The sequence below is a fragment of the Mus caroli genome, unplaced genomic scaffold, assembly GCF_978045245.1.
Source record: "Mus caroli unplaced genomic scaffold, Mus_caroli_1 scaffold_4, whole genome shotgun sequence".
NCBI lineage: Eukaryota > Metazoa > Chordata > Mammalia > Rodentia > Muridae > Mus > Mus caroli.
Window position 1 is genome coordinate 22,446,619 of NW_028227259.1, and position 19,603 is coordinate 22,466,221.

Genomic DNA, 19,603 nt, shown 5'->3' on the forward strand with positions numbered 1-19,603 from the left:
GTTTCAGTGTAAACAGAGACTTGCTTACCCTCCTCCTAGGCCTGCCAAAGTGGTGATGGTTACTCATCACACCTTAGTAACTTGTTAGCTCCTCTCATTCTTGTTCTTCCAGTGTCTTATTTGATATTGAGTTAGCCATTATTTTGAAATCATGGAACTTTGAGTGTAAGTTAAATTTCTATTCAACAATTATGTTCATGTCTGGTCTGCTAATTGGTGGGTAAGTTTGTTTTATGCATGATTAAATAGGTTTTAAACTGATTGTTCTTGTTATAATTGGAGTGGAAATAATAAGACAGAAGAAAAAGCACATACAAAAACAAACAAACAAAGGCATCTTTTGATGGGCAGTGGTGGCACACGCCTTTAATCCCAACACTTAGGGAGGCAGAGGCAGGTGGATCTCTGAGTTCAAGGGCTGCCTAGTCTACAGAAAGAGTTCTAGGACAGTCAGGGCTATGCAAAGAAACCCTGTCTTGAAGAAGGAAAAAAAGGAAAATGAGTGGATGAATGAAAGGAAGGAAGAAAAAAGGGAAAGGAAAGGAAAAGAAAAGGAAAGAAAAAGTAAAGGAGAGAGGGAAAGAATGAATATAAGAAGCAGATTTAAGGAATTAGTTGGTTTTAAGGAGCTGGTTGGTGCTTGTAATCATTGCAGAAAACAGCTACTTGAAGCACTTAATATTGTCTAAAGAGTCTGCGCTCACATGCACATACCCACATACAGACACAAACACATAAACATAATTAAAAACAATAAAAAAGTACTTTTAAAATAGCAATGGTTTTATTTATTTTAGAGTTATTATCTTCAAGCTTTAATGACAGAGAAGACAGAGTAGTGGTAGTCTATTCAGACGTACACGCCTGTCTCAAAGCCATGGGGCATCCGGTCATGTTTTCTCCACCTCAACTAGCCAACGCTCTGGAGAAATCACTCAGCTTAAACTGGGTACTAGATATGCAGTCTAGGAAACAAAAGCCCATTCTCTTTGTATTTTCTTTATCTGTACGTTGTCCTTTATGCTTTCTGTTTCTGAAAGCTTCTTGCCCTTCCTTTCAGGATTACAGTTGGACAGACATTCGCTGCCCCTTTGAAAAACGAAGAGATGCAGCATGTGTGTTTTGGGACAATGTAGTATACATTTTGGGAGGTTCTCAGCTTTTCCCCATAAAGCGAATGGATTGCTACAATGTTGTAAAGGATAGCTGGTATTCCAAACTGGGTCCTCCAACACCTCGAGACAGCCTTGCTGCCTGTGCAGCAGAAGGCAAAATTTATACATCTGGAGGTTCAGAAGTAGGTAAGACCCTGTTGATATTTTTGTTTAACAGAAGTATTTTAATCCAAGTTTCTTGACAATCATAGTTTTCAAAAATTGGGAAAATTTGTCCCAATACTTCAGCAATTTAAGTGTACGTCTGTTAACATTTTAGAACCTGTTTCCTTATAAGTTTTCCTTTGTCCTTTAAGTTATTAATCGACAAGAGTGCCAGCACTGGGACTAGAGAGATGGCTCAATGATTAAAACCTTGTACTGCTGCTCCAGAGGACATAAGGTGATCTTACAGCCACCTGTAACTCCAGCTCTGAGAGACATTCAGTACCTCTGGTCCCTGGACACCTGCATGGATATTCATATACTCATACACAGAATTTAAAGTAACAGAAAATTAGAATGCCATTTTTCTAGATGAATTGCTTTTTTACTATGGTGAACTGATGGTTGACAGTGTTTGAATTTTACTTGTTTTGAGTAGGTGATGTTATTTCCTTTGAAAGTTTTAGAATTTTATTTATTCACTGACCCATTTTAGAACATGTTATTTGGAGGATGTTTTAGCTAGAGTTTCCATTGCTGTGAAGAGACACCATAACCAAGGCAATTCTTACAAAGGAAAACATTTAATTGGGGCTGGCTTATAGGTTCAAAGGCTGTCCATTGTCATCATGGTGGGAAGCATGGCAGCCTGCAGGCAGACATGGTGCTGGAGAAGGAGCTGAGAGTTCTACATCCTTTTTTTAATTTTCTTTTTTTTTTTTTTGGTTTTGTTTTTTTGTTTTTGTTTGTTTTTCGAGACAGGGTTTCTCTGTATAGCCCTGGCTGTCCTGGAACTCACTCTGTAGACCAGGCTGGCCTCGAACTCAGAAATCCACCTGCCTCTGCCTCTCAGGTGCTGGGATTAAAGGCATACACCACCACGCCCGGCTTCATCCTTTTTTTAAAAAATATACTTCCTAATTTTTTTTTTTTTTGCAGTTTGATTTGAGAACTTTATTTTTTTAATTTATTTTATTTATTTTTTAATTGAACTATTTTTTTATTCAACACAAAAAATATTTTTATGCCAATCATAACAATGGTGGAAATGTTATTAAGACATAATAATAGATAAAATAGATAAAATAAAATAGATAAAATGTTTGTTTGTTTTGTTTTTAGTAAAGCTTTAAAATCTTGGCTCTTACTGTGGTACAAACCCAGAATAAGAATAATTTTTTGTTTGTTTGTTTGTTTGTTTTTGTTTTCCGAGACAGGGTTTCTCTTTATAGCCCTGGCTGTCCTGGAACTCACTTTGTAGACCAGGCTGGCCTCGAACTCAGAAATCCACCTGCTCTGCCTCCCGAGTGCTGGGATTAAAGGCGTGAGCCACCGCACCTGGCTATAAGAACAATTTTTAGACATTGGAGTTCATTGTAATAAGGCTGTACTTCAATGTCCCTCACATCACCAAAGGATTTTACCTCCATAGTAGCTAAGCTAAGAGTTGACAGTTCTGCCTCGCCAAGGAATGAATTGTAGGCACGATTATTTGGATGCAGATTTCCTGCTATGATCAAAGCTATTTGGCTTGAGTCATTGTCACCATTCTCAGCCCACAGGAAACAGGTTAGATTCATTTAAGAAATGATGCATGTATTAAGATGGTCTAACCATGAAGTCATTCATCAACTGTTTCAATGAACAATGGTTCTGCTTGGAGGGTGGTACAGACATTAGGTGAGGGTAAGACTCTGGTTCGTTGGCTGTGATGATTTTGAAAAGCATTCATCTCAGAATAAGAGTAACTTATAAAGTCCTCTTCAAAATTGATACAATAATTATAAATATCAAGCAATGCATTCAGTCTCACTCTTTGTTGTTCTCTTACAAGCCACCTCCCAAATTAATTGCCTACATTTCTTTTGGCTATATAAATAATTTTGAAATATGTAAGCTGTCCTGAAACCATAGTATAGTGTAAAAACATCAAATAGACAGTCCTACTAATAGAGAGGCTGAGATAGGAGAAGCATGATTTTAAGACCATTATGTGGCACACAGCAAGACACTGTCATGTACAAACAAGCAGAAAGTTTATATGGATTGTACAATATTGGACCTATTTCTCTAATTACCAAATTAGAGAGACCACTGGGTGGCAGCCAACAAATCTCTAATTCCTCATATTTTTGAATTTCAATTGATTAGGATATGTTGGCAATATTAATTTTCATATTAAGATATTAAGGAAAAGTGATTGTTACTGTTATTTTTGTTGTTAGAGGTGGAATTTTGTTTGTGTAGGTTTATTGAAAGATTGCTTCTTGCTTTTTCTAGCGTGTTGGTGTTTTCCATCTATTATCCTTTGTAGGGCTGGATTTGTGGAAAGATACTGTGTAAATTCGGTTTTGTCATGGAATATCTTGTTTTCTCTATGTTAATTGAGAGTTTTGCTGGGTATAGTAGCCTGAGCTGGCATTTGTGTTCTCTTAGGCTCTGTAGGACATCTGTCCAGGATCTTCTGGCTTTTATAGTCTGTCGTGAGAAGTCTGGTATAATTCTGATAGGCCTGCCTTTATATGTTATTTGACCTTTTTCCCTTACTGCTTTTAAAATTCTTCCTTTGTTTATTGCATTTGGTTTTTTGATTATTATGTGACGGGAGGAATTTCTTTTCTGGTCCAAACTATTTGGAGTTCTATAGGCTTATTGTATGTTTATGGGTATCTCTTTCTTTAGGTTAGGGAAGTTTTCTTCCACAATTTTGTTGAAGATATTTACTGGCCCTTTAAGTTGGGAATCTTCACTCTCTTCTAGACCTATTATCCTTAGTTTTGGTCTTCTCATTGTGTCTTGGATTTTCTGGATATTTTGGGTTAGGAGCTTTTTGCTTTTTGCAATTTTCTTATACTGTTGTGTCAATGATTTCTATGGTATCTCCTGCACCTAAGTTTTCTATCTCCTGTATTCTGTTGGTGATGCTTACATCTGACTCTTGATCTCTTTCCTAGGTTTTCTAATTCCAGGGTTGACTCCCTTTGTGATTTCTTTATTATTTCTAGTTCCATTTTTAGAGCCTGGATGGTTTTGTTCATTTCCTTTGCCTGTTTGATTGTGTTTTCCTGTAATTCTTTACGTGTTTCCTCTTCAAGGATTTCTACCTGTTCTCCTGTATTTCTTTAAGGGAGTCATTTATGTCCTTCTTAAAGTTTTCTGTCATGATCATCATCATGAGATGTGATTTTAAATCAGAGTCTTGCTTTTCTGGTGTGATGGTATATCCAGGACTTGCTATGGTGGGAGAATTGGGTTCTGATGATACCAAGTAAACTTGGTTTCTGTTGCTTATGTTCTTATGCTTGCCTCCCACAATCTGGTTACCTCTAGTGCTACCTGCCCTGACTATGTCTGATTGGAGCTTGTCCTTCCTGTGATCCTGGTTGTGTCAGAACTCCTCAAAGTCAAGCTGTCTCTGTGATTCTGGGATCCTGTGATCCTGAGATTCTGGGTATGTTAGGGCGCCTGGGAGTGGAGCTTCCTCTGTGTGTTGTGGGACTGGCTGCAGACTTTGTACCCAAGGTCTGCTCAGGGCACCAGCCCAGACTGGAAGGAAACCATGCCACTGGTCTGGTGTCCTGTGTGCCTGGGTCCCACTGGTCCAGTTACTCCCAGTGCTGGGACAGATGTTGTGTCCTCCTCACCTCTGATCCTATGACCCTGTGAGTGTTAGAGCACTTGGGAGTGGAGCTTCCCCTGCATGTTGTGGGACTGGCTGTGGAGTTTGTGCCCAAGGTCTGCTCAGGCCACCCTCCTAATTTTTTAAAAAAGATTTATTTATTTATTTTCTATATGGGAGTACTCTGTCATTCTCTTCAATTATATCCCATTACAGATGGTTGTAAGCCACTATGTAGTTGCTGGGAATTGAACTCACAACCTCTGGAAGAGCATCAGTCAGTGCTTTTAACCTCTGAGTCATCTCTCCAGCCCCAAGAGTTCTACATCGTGATCCACAGGCAGCAAGTAAGAGGCTGTGCTTGAGCATTTAAGACCTCAAAGCCTGCCTCCACAGTGACACAGCTTCTCTTACAAGGCCACACTGCCTAATAGTGCCACTCCCTATGACCAAGCATTCAAACACATGTATCTATGGGGGCCAAATCTATTCAAACCACCACTGGGGGAAGGAGAGAAGGAGGGGAAACTACATTCAGAATATAATATATAAATAATAATAATAATAATAATAATAATAATAATAAAGGAACAAGTGCTCTTTGTTCTTCTTTCTACTCTTTTTGATAAGAGTCTTACTTCATAGACCAGGGTGTCTTAAACTCAGCATTTGCCTGTCTCAGCCTCCTGAGTGCTACAATCATGTATATGAGCCATGATACTCAAGGACAATTGGTCTCATTTGCTTTTTAAAAAGTAAACATAGGAGCTGGTTGGTTGGCTGACTGGCTGGCTGGTTGGTTAATTTGGAAATTGGATCTCATGTAGCCCAGGCTATCTTCCTACTTACATTGTAGCTATGGATGATCTTGAACTTCCAGTGTCCCAAATGCTTTGACTACAAGCTTGTGCTACCATTATCATTGGTTTGCAGTGTTAAGTGTGAAACCTAGGATTTTGTGCCTAATAGACATGTGCTCTACCAACTAAGATACATCCCTGTTCCCTGCTTTAAATTTTGTTTTCATGGATCAATGTAGGGTATGGGTATAAGTATAAATACCTGTCTAATAATTTTTTAGAGTCAGTATTTTTTCTTTTCCTAAGTACAGCCTAGGATTAATAGAGTTTAAAGATTAATAGACTAGCATATAATAGTTTTTTTATGCTTTCCTCTTTTCATGTAATTTTTCAAGTAATTTCTTTACTTACAATACTGAACTTAAAAAAAAACAACAACAACAAACAACAACAACAACAAAAACCTAGGGAGACCCTAAGGCATGGGATTTAAGTATTTTTCTTTGTGCCTTATATTAATTAGCCCATAGAACATTTTGACACAGCATGCTTATCTGTTGTAAATTTTTTATTTCTTGTTTTTCTAAGTTTTTACCTCCTGCTACATATGAAATGAGGATAAGAAAAAACAGGATTTTTCTAAATGTAACTTAAAAAACAATCTTTTACTATTTTTAAAAGCATTCTTATCATATAATATATCATATAGTATATTTCAAATATACCTAAAGCCAATAGAAACAACTGTTCTGTTGATAACTTCATTTCTTTAACACTTACTGAGTTAGGGTTTTAACTTAAAACAGGATATTTGGATTTGGGTTTTTTGTTTTGTTTTGTTTTGAGTTTGTTAGTATATTGTTTTGTTTTTGTTGTTTGTTTTTTCTCTAGGATTTTTTATTACTTTATTATGTGTATGAGTGTTTTGCCTGTATGTATGATGGTGTACCATATGCATGCCTAGTGCCCGCAGAGACCAGAAGCTGGTATCAGATCCCTAGCACTAGCGTTACAGATGGTTATTAGCTGCCATGTGGGTGCTGGGAACTGAACCCAAGTCTTCTGCAACAGGAGACTGTGCTCTTAACTATTAAGCCATCTAGCCAGCCCCTTAAATAGTGTATTTTTAGTATCTGCTAAATACTGTTTCCCACTAAATTTTCCAAGTTTAAATATTTATTTAAAAGTATCAGCCAGGAGTGATGATGCACACACACCTTTAGTCACAGCACTTGGGAAGCAGGAGCAGGTAGAGTTCTATGAGTCTGAAGCCAGCCTGGTCTACAGAGCAAGTTCCAGGCCAGTCAGCGCTATATAGCAAAGCCCTTTCTCTTAACAAACAAACTGAAAGTTATCGCTAGTCATGACTAGTGCTTCTTTTACTTGTTATTCTCAATGATCTTCACTTCTCAGCTTAAAATTAGGTGAAAGTGTTACATGATTTTTGAAACATTTAATTGGGGCTGGCTTACAGTTTCAGGGGTTTAGCAGCAGATATGCTGCTGAGAGTTCTACATCTTGATCCTCAGGCAGCAGGAGGAGACTGTCACATTGGGTGTAGCATTGATCTCAAAGCTTTCCCCCATAGTGACACACTTCCTCCAATAAGGCCACACCTCCTAATAGGGCCACTTCCTACGCCCAAATATTCAAACACATGCACCTGTGGGGGCTGTTCCTATTTACCCTTCCATGTTTACTAGTTTCCTAGTGTATCACATTTGAGCCTGCAATGTCTAATTGTAAATTAAGTATATTGCATTGGAAATAAAGTAATCCAGCCCCTTTGTTTTACTAATTTTTTCAGATGGAAATTTTATGTGTATTTGTGGCTCCCAAATTTTAAAGCCTGTCTTTTCCGCCCAATTCTCTTTATATATAAAAATCATATCCTATGTCTTTATTTAAATGTAAAACAGTGAAGTAAATGCATATTAATTTAGAAATACTTCCTGTGAGCTTGCCAGAATCTTAGAGACAGTTACAGAACTTGCAGCAGTATGACTAGGGTCTAACCTGTTTCCCCCTCATTCGCTGGTGTATTGAGAGCCCCATAGCCTGGTACTGATTTAGGTGAGAGTGATTCGGGCTCTGCCTTCTCACATCTCACACCTCACTGTGGGGAAAAGAATCTTTCAGGCAAAGGGTGTTGAATGAATAGAGGTAATGTTGTCTTACGCATCTATACTCTGTGGTCTGAATTCCTATGGTTATTGTCCAACGAGGTCTGAAATAATGCGTCTAGAAGGAGACTGCAGTCACAGTGAGGTATAATTATATCTATCCTCTCTAGACTGTAGCTGAGTGCCAGGTATGGAGTCTCTCAGAAACCTGTCCATGGTGATTTCAAATGAACTCAATGAACGAGGATCAAAGAAGCAAACAGGCAGAAAAGAGAAAGCCGTCCATCCAAGCTGCCTTCAGCTTCACACTGAGCAGCTGCCAGTGGAGTTATTTCTGGGCCTGCCATTGCTAGTTGTTTAAACGTGGATTTAAAATGTAGCAGAATGTGATGCTTCAGAGTTGGGAGGTCTTAGGTTTGAAGCATAGTTAGTACATACTCCATTTTATCCCATAAAAAAATGTGGAACTTCATAGAGTAAGTTCTGATTTGTGAGTGAAAACTATGTAAAACTAGATAAAGAAAAATCACTTTCTTTCTAACAGTATTTTATATTAACATTTTTCCATATTGCCTTACAAGAGAACTAAGGTAGAAATTTTTCATATAAAGTGTTCTAGACAATTTTCAAAATCCATAGAATATTATTAAATATTTAGGAACATACATATATCATGTTTTTAATCATTTGCCATTATATCAAATCAAGGGAGATAAGAAAATTTTACTTTCTTTCAAGAAGACAGGAAATAGTCTACTGTCAGGCATCACTTCCTGTTCAATAGTAGTAAGCTAACATAAAGTCAATTTAAGTCTTCCTCTAAGTTAGAATCAAACCAAAGAAGAAATTTCTGAGCCAGGCATGGTGGCACACACCTTTAGTCCTAGCACTTGGGAGGCAGAAGCAGGCTGATCTCTGAGTTCAAGCCAGCCTAGTGTACAGAGTGAGTTCCAGGACAGCCAGGGCTACACAGAGAAACTGTGTCTCAAAAACAAAAATAACCAACGACAACAATAGCAAAAGAAAACCTGAGAAATTATTATATAACTCAGTGCTAGTAACTGTGCATGGTGATATATATCTTTAATCCCAGCATTGAGGCAGAGGCAGGCATATTTCTATAAATTCAAGGCTGAATTCAGCCCTATTTTGAGTGCTATGACACAAGAACTGAAAGTCAGCACCTACATATTAAGGTCCATGACAGCCAAGGTTACCTAGTGGGACCCGTCTCAAAGAAAAGAAAGAATTAGATAAAAGTTCCTCAGGACAAGAAGCACTTGCTCTTTAATGAGGTTATTTCTAAATGATCACTGAGTTCCTATAGTTTGCACAGTTGCAAAATATAGTGAATATGTGTTTGCTCTTAAAATGCATACTTAGTGTACAGACAGAAATACACCTTGATACTTTGATGTTGTATTCAAGTAAGGACCAAGATGACTTTAGGACCCATCTGCACATTGTCTCATTAATAAACAGGGTACTAGATATATAATAAATCTGCCCCAAAGATCTTTTTATAATGCCTTCCAAGATCCATACAAGATTACTAGCTTTTTAAAAAATACTATTGTGATAAATAGAAAAAATGTTGTCTACAAACCTCAATTCTTCCCTCTTTTCATTTAGCTGTACAGTGATTTCAGTTCAAACGACTCCAAACCAAGTATGAAGAGTAGTAGGAAGGGCCCTTTCTTCGCAGGGTGGGTGTTGAAACAGGGTCCCACTATATACCCCAGACTGGCCTCAGTCACAGTCTTCATGCCCAGCCTCTTACTTTGAGTCCTTTTCTTTTACAGGAAACTCGGCCCTGTATTTGTTTGAATGCTATGATACAAGGACTGAGAGTTGGCACACGAAGCCCAGCATGCTGACTCAGCGCTGCAGCCATGGGATGGTGGAGGCCAATGGCCTCATCTATGTTTGTGGTGGAAGCTTAGGAAACAATGTTTCTGGGAGAGTGCTTAGTTCCTGCGAAGTGTATGATCCTGCCACAGAAACGTATGTATCTATTTAAAATGATTCAGTCAGTGCCATTGCATCCCATAAGGTCACTGAGTAAAGATGCAGAAAGGTAGAAGGAACCCAACAGAGGTGGAATTCTTGTTTTCAGAATAGCCATACACTTAACTAGCCTGAAATTTTAGGAAATAACTTGGCCTTGTCATACATGGGAGCCCCTCTCTTTCTGGTCCTGCTTTTGCAGTAAATATGAATGAGATACACACAATTGGTCCATCAGACTCATAAAATATTGTTGTTTGAGAGGCCAAGAAATGTAGGAAAGAAGGGGAGAAAACTTAGAATACTTTTGTCGTTAAGTAGCAATATTACAAAGTGGTTCTTGTCATTACATTTCACTAGTTGTGTCTTGGGGATCATATCTCCCAATAAAACCTATGCTCAAAATAAACACTAGCATTTTAATTGGGAAACTGTGATCTCCTCTTCATCCTCCTCGTCCTCTTCTTCACTATTGCTTTCAATTCTAAAAAACAACATTTATGAAATGTGTCTTAGGTTTTCTATTGTTGTGCCATGACCATGGCAACTCTTACAAGGAAATATTTAATTGGGGCTGACTTACAGTTCAGAGGCTTAGTCCATTGTCATCATGGCAGGAAGAATGGTGGCATGCAAACAGACATGGTGCTGGAGAGGTACCTGAGAGCCCTACATAGAGATTGGCAAGCAGCAGGAAGAGCAAGTGACACTAGGCCACTTTTAAGCTGTCAGATTTCAGAATGTATGTACATGAAAACAAGAATTTTATCTACTTTTAAGCTGTCAGGTTTCAGAATGTATGTACATGAAAACAAGAATTTTATCTACTTTTAAGCTGTCAGGTTTCAGAATGTATGTACATGAAGGCATGAACTTTATATTATTGACATATTTAAAAAAAGAAAGAATGTAAACAGAATTTTCCAAGCCGTATATTTTTTTAATACATGGGGGCAGCTTACTATATAGAAGCAGTAAAGAAACCATACTTATTGTTCCCATTTTCAAGCTACAATATTGTTATTTTACTTGGGTAAGCACACACATAAATGTGTGTGTGTGCGTGTGTGTGTGTGTGTGTGTTCCTTGTAAAACAGGGCCATACTGACATCTATAGTAGTAGCTATTGAAAAACAAAACAAACCGTGTATTTATATTCCTTCTATGGGTATATCATGTATTCTTGTCACTTGAGCGTCAGAGGTAGGAGGAGCATCACAAGTGGAGGCCAGTGTCATATACATGACAAGTTCTGGATCGCTGGTTACACAGAGAGGCCCTGGCTCAGAAGACAGAAGAGCATGTGATTGACGCTTTACATTCTTCCTCTTCACTCCTGTTGCCATTTCAAGAATTATTGGAAACTATGGAAAATGGATTTCTTCAAAAGACATAAATTGTTTCCTCCTGTTTTTCTCATTAAAGTCCCCAATTTACCTTACCTATAAAACTATTTAAAGCCCCTTGAGGTTTGTTTACATGTATGTACATACACGTGTGAGCACGTATGAAGCATGGCAGGCAGGAAGCCTTTCACTCCTTGTAAATGAGCGCACCAAAACCTTCTTTTCTTCCAGATGGACTGAGCTGTGTTCAATGATTGAGCCCAGGAAGAATCATGGGCTGGTGTTTGTGAAGGACAAGATCTTTGCTGTCGGTGGTCAGAATGGTTTAGGTATATGCTGTTAACTTACTTTTCAGTTTCTCTGGGTTTGCTGATAAGTTCTTAAATTACTGGAACATTTTTTAAAATTGAATCAACACAGCATTATGTTTAAGTGCTAACAAAACTTTATGAAATGTCAAGTGACTGTGACTACCTCAGACAAGTCTGTGCTTTCTCATGTGCCCATAGGGAGTCCTGTCACATGTGCCTGAGAAACAGTGAGCAGTTGAGATGTTTGACTACTAAACCATCTTAGCTTTCAGCACTTTAGATACTGCTTGGATGCAGCTTTGCTTTTCAAGATTGACCTTCTCACGTTCCTACGTAATGCTAATAATGATCTTAACTAGTTAAATTGTGCAATAGAGGAACTGAATCGAGACTAGTACTTCATTTTTCAGGTTTTTCTAAGTGTTAAGTAAAACAATAACTTCTTTTCTGTTACTCTCATTCACTGGTATTTTTCATAAATTGCTAAAAGATAGAAAAACATTTGAAATAATTTATAATCAAAGCAAATCACTGATACTTTTCAGTTTTCTTTTCCAGGATAGAACATTTGTAGGAAATGTGTAGGGTTTATTTTATTGTTGTTGTTGTTTTTACTTTGTAGAAAAAAATGTTTCTGAAAATTTCTCAAGAATAAATATTTAGGTAGTGGGCATGTGGGTAATGATCATAAAGCTTTTATATCCTTTCTATGTGTTTAACAATTTTATTTTGAAACTAAAATATAAAACTTTTAAAAACTATGAAGAGATCCAACAATTATTAATACAATAAAGTTCTCATGTTGTTCTTTTGAAGGTGGTCTGGACAATGTGGAATATTACGATATCAAGTTAAATGAATGGAAGATGGTATCACCGATGCCATGGAGGGGTGTCACAGTGAAGTGTGCAGCAGTTGGCTCTGTCATCTATGTCCTGGCAGGTTTTCAGGGTGTAGGCAGATTGGGGCATATCCTTGAGTATAATACTGAAACAGATAAGTGGATCGCCAACTCAAAAGTCCGGGCTTTCCCAGTCACAAGTTGTCTAATTTGTGTTGTTGATACTTGTGGAGCAAATGAAGAGACCCTCGAAACATGAATGGTGAATGGACTTCCACTCGTCTGAAACTTAGAGATATGGCCACCAGTGGTTTATTCCAAGAGATCAGTTATGAAGTTCTGATCTGGTATTTTGATAAAGTAAGATTCCAATAAGATAACAGTTTATATTATCTGGACCTCCTTACTTAATTCAAAGATCATATTTTATTTGGCCATCCAAGAACCTATCAGCCAGAAAATGTGGAAAGTTACAAGCACTTCTTTAAAACGTGAATTGCAAATATGTAACTGATTGTGGCAGAGTGGGGCATGCTCATCAGAGAAGGAGCCCCAGCTTAGCTCTAGATTCTATTTTCCTAATTGTGTAAGTGCTGTGTAGTTAGGGCTGTTTGTTTCTGTTTGGTCAAGAGCTAAGTAGTCGTATGAATTACAGTTGGAGATGGTAAACTCTGATAGAGTAACTGTAATAGTGTTATGTATTTTGCTTGTCTTCATTTATTTCATTTAGTGCCAAATACTCCATTTTAAAGTAAGCAAGAGTGGCTCAAACATACACACTTTCTCACAAAACTTCACAGATTTTTGGGACTTAACTGTACCCAGTTACTCATGAAATAATATATTCAGTCCAATTAAATGAAATATTATACATTTCTGTATAAAATATTAAGCTTAGCACCCATCGTTAATTCATATGGTTTTACTCAGTAGTGTAAAAAGCGCTCTATGTCCTCATTCTCTATGTGAGAGCCAATCAGTAGGAACGATTGACCAACAGAAGAAAAGCTGTTGGAAGAAATTTCTAGATTCCTAGAAAAGCACTGATAATTGTAGCCCAGTAGCATATGGATTTTAAAAAATATGGTTTTCTTTTCTCCTAGCAGAACATGTTAGAGGTAACTGAGTTCTCTCTAAGTTTTGTAATAATTGGCATCAAGTATATCACTATTCGTTGCTTTTCTGTGGACAACAAGTTACCAAACGGCCTATTAATTTTTCCCAGTAATGTTTTACCCTTTGACTATGTATGAAATGTGCCATGTTAAACTGTCAATCAATGTTTTTATCTGATATTAAATATTTTTAACTTAAATAGATTTGCTTTGTTTATTCATTCTACGTGTGTTCATTAATATTTCTTAAATTTGTGAAAGTTTCCATTTAAAATTTTTCTCTGAATGGAAGATAGAACAGACTCTAAAATGTTTAAATTAATAGTGAAGTTGAAAAATGACAGGATTTATCTGTCAAGTTCTTATGTATAGACAGCTTTATTGAGATGTAATTCATAAGCATACAGTTCACCCTTTTAAACTGTACTATTTTAGTGGCTTTTAGTATGTTTATATGCGGGGCTGGTGAGATGGCTCAGCAGTTAAGAGCACTGACTGCTCTTCCAAAGGTCCTGAGTTCAATTCCCAGCAACCATATGGTGGCTCACAACCATCCGTAACAAGATCTGACGCCCTCTTCTGGTGTGTCTGAAGACAACTACAGTGTACTTACATATAATAAATAAATAAATCTTTTTTTAAAAAAGTATGCTTATATGCACTGTGTACAGTCATCATTGTATTTTTTCAAATGTTTTCATAACTCCTCCGAAAGAAGCCCTGTACTTACTACGCTCCCTGTTTCCCATGTGTTAGCTTTCTAGACTGCTACAAACTACTGCTTGCTTAATGGATTAAACCAACCAATATATTTTCACTGTTTAGGAGGCCAGATGTCTCAAATCTGGCTTTTGGAGGATTGGGCAAAACCACCACACACCTCATTCCCACCCCACCCCTGCTGCTGGTTGCCAGTAGTCCTTGACATTACTTCTTAGTTTATTCCTAGAGCTGCACTGCAGTCTTACACCTTGATCTTCTCATGGTCATTTTTTTCTCTTGTGTAACTATCTTCACTTAGTTCTTTTATAAATAGCATTTATTTGAACCATTCCTTTTTTTACTTACATATGAATGAATGTATACCATCTGTGTGCCTGGTGCCCACAGAAGTCAGAAAATGGGGTCAGATACCCTGACTCTGGTTGTGAACCACCACGTGGGTTCTGGAAACTGAACCCACGTCCTTAGAAGAACAGCTAGTGCCCTTAACCTTGGAGCCATCCCCAGCTGGCCTGGAGTTAAGATACCCACCCTCTGCTTTCTAAATGCTGTGACTAAAGGTATGCACCACCACATCAGAAGGATTCTAGTACTTTGTCTTAAACCACTTACATCTGCAAAGATCCTGTTTGCAAGTAAAAATGCATTCTGGAGTTCTGGATAGATAGGAATTTTGTGAGGAACACTATTTAACCCGGTACACTCTTACAAACTCCAGCCTTAGGCAACCTCCACCTCTAGACTGTACAATGATCTTTTATTCACTTGATGTAATTGTCACCTCAGGCTCACTGCCTCTGTCTGCTAACCTAGGCCAGGTCCTGGAAGCTTCTAGCCTCCATACAATCTTATCTAGGCCTAGAATGTTTTCATCCTCTGAGATTTCCTGCTGAACAAGCTCACCCTTTCTAGCTCTTTCTATACTCTGGCTGGTTCAACTTATCTGTTCTGGCTCAAACTGATTCAATCTGGCTTCTCAGTCTCTGACTGTTGTAAACATTTTTATGTAAGATGTTGAAATTTGCACTATTTTAAAATGTGACTATTTGAGCTGGGCAGTGGTGGCACATGCCTTTAATCCCAGCACTTGGGAGGCAGAGGCAGGCAGATTTCTGAGTTTGAGGCCAGCCTGGCCTACAGAGTGAGTTCCAGGACAGCTAGGGCTACACAGAGAAACCCTGTCTCAAAAAACAAAACAAACAAACAAAAAAATGTGGCTATTTGAAGCTGGAGAGCTGGCACTGTATCTTGCAGAAGGACCTGGGTGTGGTCCTTTGCATCCACTCGGAGGCTCACAATCATCTACAACTCTAGTTTTGGGGGATTCAGTGCCCTCTTTCTAGCTACCTCAAGTACCAGGCACACAATGAAGCACATGCATACATGCAGGAAAACATGAGAAAAATTGTTAACGTAGCTAAATTTTCTGGTGACAAAATACTCATTTATTACACTGTAATTACACTGATAGAGCAGTTATCCCTGTAGAATAGGCAGCACTGTTAAAATATTTTGAATATATTAGCTGTTCTTTTTAGGCTGCTAATTAACTAGAACACATCATAACTTTTTATAAAGCTTTCAATAAAGTTCCTTTACTCCTAATAACCTGTATCATGTTCCTAATAACACAGCTTCCTCCAACCCAGAACGATCATTCACAGTTCTAAAGGATAATGGGTAAAAGTAAACTATTCAAAGTATACTACTTCATATACAAATTGCTTTGTATTCAAATTTCTTTGTATATAAAGTACATTCCATTACTTTTTCAAAAAGTTCCTTTCCTATAATGTACTCTGCTTTCATTTCAGTTGATACTGGATTTGTCAGTGTTCTGTTCTTTGAAGTGCTTTATTTTGATAATACATGGGTTTTACTTTTGAGAATCACAATTTGAGTATGAATGTTTAGTAGGCAAAACTTGTTCCATACTGTATTAGTCAGGGTTCTTTAGAGTCACAGAACTTATGGATAGTCTCTATATAGTAAAAGAATTTATTGATGACTTACAGTCGGCAGCCCAATTCCCAACAATGGTTCAGTCACAGCTGTGAATGGAAGTCCAAGGATCTAGCAGTTACTCAGTCTCACACGGCAAGCAGGCGAAGGAGCAAGAGCTAGACTCCCTTCTTCCAATGTCCTTATATTGTCTCCAGCAGAAGGTGTAGCCCAGATTAAAGGTGTGTTCCACCACACCTTTAATCCCAGATGAAAGGTGTAGCCCAGATTAAATCTCCTTAAACTAGGAGATTTAATCTTCTGGAATCCATAGCCACTATGTCTCAAGATCTCCATACCAAGATCCAGATAAGGATCTCCAAGCCTCCAGATAAGGGTCACTGGTGAGCCTTCCAATTCTGGATTGTAGTTCATTCCAAATATAGTCAAGTTGACAACAAAGAATAGCCACTACAATCCACCCCTTGTCAACTTGACACAAATAATATCCCATGTTTACATGAAACAATAACAAGGTTGTGAATACGCCTAACATGATATAACTATCCCTTGTACAATCGCAAACGCATTTGTAAATTTACAATGGGGCATTCATATTACTTTATAATCCTCGTTTCTGCAACTGGTTACGTGGCCTTAATTGATATTTATAACTACCTTCCTCTACTACCCATTCTGTATTTCCTTCACCTTCGGCCAGCACCTCAGCAGGTCTTGGCTCTTTTCCTGGAGGATTGACCCATACCTTCATTCCTGATGGGTCTGCGTCCTTTGTCATCCTGCTTGGATTAGGCTGTTGTAGTTTCCCATTGACTTTAATCACAGGACATGGTAGTACTAGGAGACGCCCTAAGGGATCTCCTACACTCCAGACATAATCTTGCTTACCTCCATTGTGAAGAGGTAATCCAATTTCCCCATGGTAATCTGGATCTATCACTCCTCCTAACACGGTTATTCCTTTTTTAGCCTGTTGGTTTAAGGGCATTAGAAGCCCAAAATGACCAGGGGGAAGTCTGAGCTTCCAATTCAATGGAATGTTTGTTGTAGCTCCTGGTAGGAGCACTCCCCTCTCTGGAGCTAAAACTTCTAAGCCAGCAGAACCTAGAGTTATGGGGACAGGAAGCAAAAATTTTCCTAGAGGGTCATTAGGAGTGATAGTAAGTGGAACTATTCCCTTTTCCACCCCTTGATTCCTGGACCCATGAATCCTGGCTATGGGTGAAACTGTACCATATATGGAGCGCTGATTCAAAGCATATACTGCCTTCTGAAGAACTCTACCCCAGCCTTCCAAGCTGTTACCACCTAATTGGCGCTGTAACTGCGTCTTCAAAAGGCCATTCCATCTTTCTATCAGGCCAGCTGCTTCAGGATGATGGGGAATGTGGTAAGACCAGTGAATTCCATGATCGTGGGCCCACTGTCGTACTTCTCTGGCTGTGAAATGAGTTCCTTGGTCAGAAGCAATACTGTGTGGAATACCATGACGATAGATAAGGCATTCTGTCAGTCCATGAATGGTGGTTTTAGCAGAGGCCTTACGTGCAGGAAAGGCAAATCCATAACCAGAATAAGTATCTACTCCAGTAAGAACAAAACGCTGTCCTTTCCACGAAGGAAGTGGTCCAATGTAGTCAACCTGCCACCAGGTTGCTGGCTGGTCACCTCGAGGAATGGTGCCATATCTGGGGCTCAGTGTTGGTTTCTGCTGTTGGCAGATCTGGCAATCAGCAGCAGCTGTAGCCAGGTCAGCCTTGGTGAGTGGAAGCCCATGTTGCTGAGCCCAAGCATAACCTCCATCTCGACCACCATGGCCACTTTGTTCATGTGCCCATTGAGCAATGACAGGGATGGCTGGGGAGAGAGGCTGACTGTCCACAGAACGGGTCATCTTATCCACTTGATTATTGAACTCCTCCTCGGCTGAAGTCACCTTTTGGTGAGCATTTACATGGGACACAAATATCTTCACATCCTTTGCCCATTTGGAGAGATCTATCCACATACTTCTTCCCCAGATGTCTTTTTCACCAATTTTCCAATTGTGATCTTTCCAAGTCCCTGACCATCCAGCCAATCCATTGGCTACAGCCCATGAGTCAGTGAATAATCGTACATCTGGCCATTTCTTCTTGCAAACAAACTGTAATACCATGTGTACTGCCCGAAGTTCTGCCCACTGTGAAGATTTCCCTTCACCTGTGTCTTTCAGAGTTGTCCCAGAAAGGGGTTGTAATGCTGCAGCTGTCCACTTCTGGGTGGTGCCTGCATAACGTGCAGAGCCATCAGTAAACCAGGCCCTAGTCTTTTCCTCTTCAGTCAGTTGATCATAGGGAACACCCCATGAGGCTATAGGCGCATGCTTGGCAGCAGATGGCATTGTAACAGGAGTAGAAACCATAGGCATTTGAGCAACTTCTTCATGTAACTTGCTTGTGCCTTCAGGACCTGCTCTGGCCCGATCACGTATATACCACTTCCATTTGATAATAGACTGCTGCTGTGCGCGTCCCACTTTATGACTTGCAGGGTCTGATAGTACCCAGCTCATAATGGGTAATTCAGGTCGCATAGTAACTTGGTGTCCTATTGTCAAACGTTCAGTTTCCACTAAGGCCCAATAGCAGGCCAAGAGCTGTTTTTCAAAGGGAGAATAGTTGTCTGCAGATGATGGTAGAGCTTTGCTCCAAAATCCCAAAGGTCTTTTCTGTGATTCACCTACAGGGGCCTGCCAGAGGCTCCAAACAGCATCTCTATCAGCCACAGACACCTCAAGTACCATCGGGTCTGCTGGGTCATATGGTCCAAGTGGTAGAGCAGCCTGCACAGCAGCCTGGACCTATTGAAGGGCCTTCTCCTGTTCCAGGCCCCACACAAAGCTAGCGGCTTTCCGAGTCACTTGATAAATAGGCCTAAGTAACACACCCAAGTGAGGGATGTGTTGTCTCCAGAATCCAAATAGCCCCACTAAACGTTGTGCTTCTTTCTTGGTTGTAGGAGGGGCCAGGTGCAATAACTTATCTTTCACCTTAGAAGGAATATCTCTGCATGCCCCACACCACTGGACTCCTAAGAATTTCACTGAGGTAGATGGACCTTGAATTTTGGTTGGATTTATTTCCCATCCTCTGATACGCATATGTGTTACCAATGAGTCCAAAGTGGTTGCTACTTCCCGCTCACTTGGTCCAATCAGCATAATGTCATCAATATAGTGCACCAATGTGATATTTTGTGGAATATCCAAACGATCAAGATCCCTTCTAACTAAATTATGACACAGGGCAGGAGAGTTAATATATCCTTGAGGCAAAACTGTGAAGGTATACTGTTGGCCTTGCCAACTGAAAGCAAATTGCTTCTGGTGGTCCTTATGGACAGGTACTGAGAAGAAGGCATTTGCCAGATCAATAGCCGCATTCCAGGTGCCAGGA

At 39.2% G+C, this 19,603-nt stretch overlaps 1 protein-coding gene across 2 annotated transcripts in view; it reads left to right on the forward strand.

The window, feature by feature from the left end:
• The window catches only part of Klhl7 (kelch like family member 7), a 61,012-nt gene extending 47,331 nt beyond the window's left edge, over nt 1-13,681 (forward strand). For both annotated transcript variants that reach the window (XM_021163177.3, XM_029477286.2), the window contains exons 8-11: nt 1,061-1,301; nt 9,664-9,865; nt 11,446-11,543; nt 12,342-13,681. In XM_021163177.3, coding sequence (XP_021018836.1) covers nt 1,061-1,301; nt 9,664-9,865; nt 11,446-11,543; nt 12,342-12,625 — 825 coding nt within the window. In that variant the 3' untranslated portion in view covers nt 12,626-13,681. The remainder of the gene's footprint in view (nt 1-1,060; nt 1,302-9,663; nt 9,866-11,445; nt 11,544-12,341) is intronic.
• Nucleotides 13,682-19,603: the final 5,922 nt, after the last annotated feature.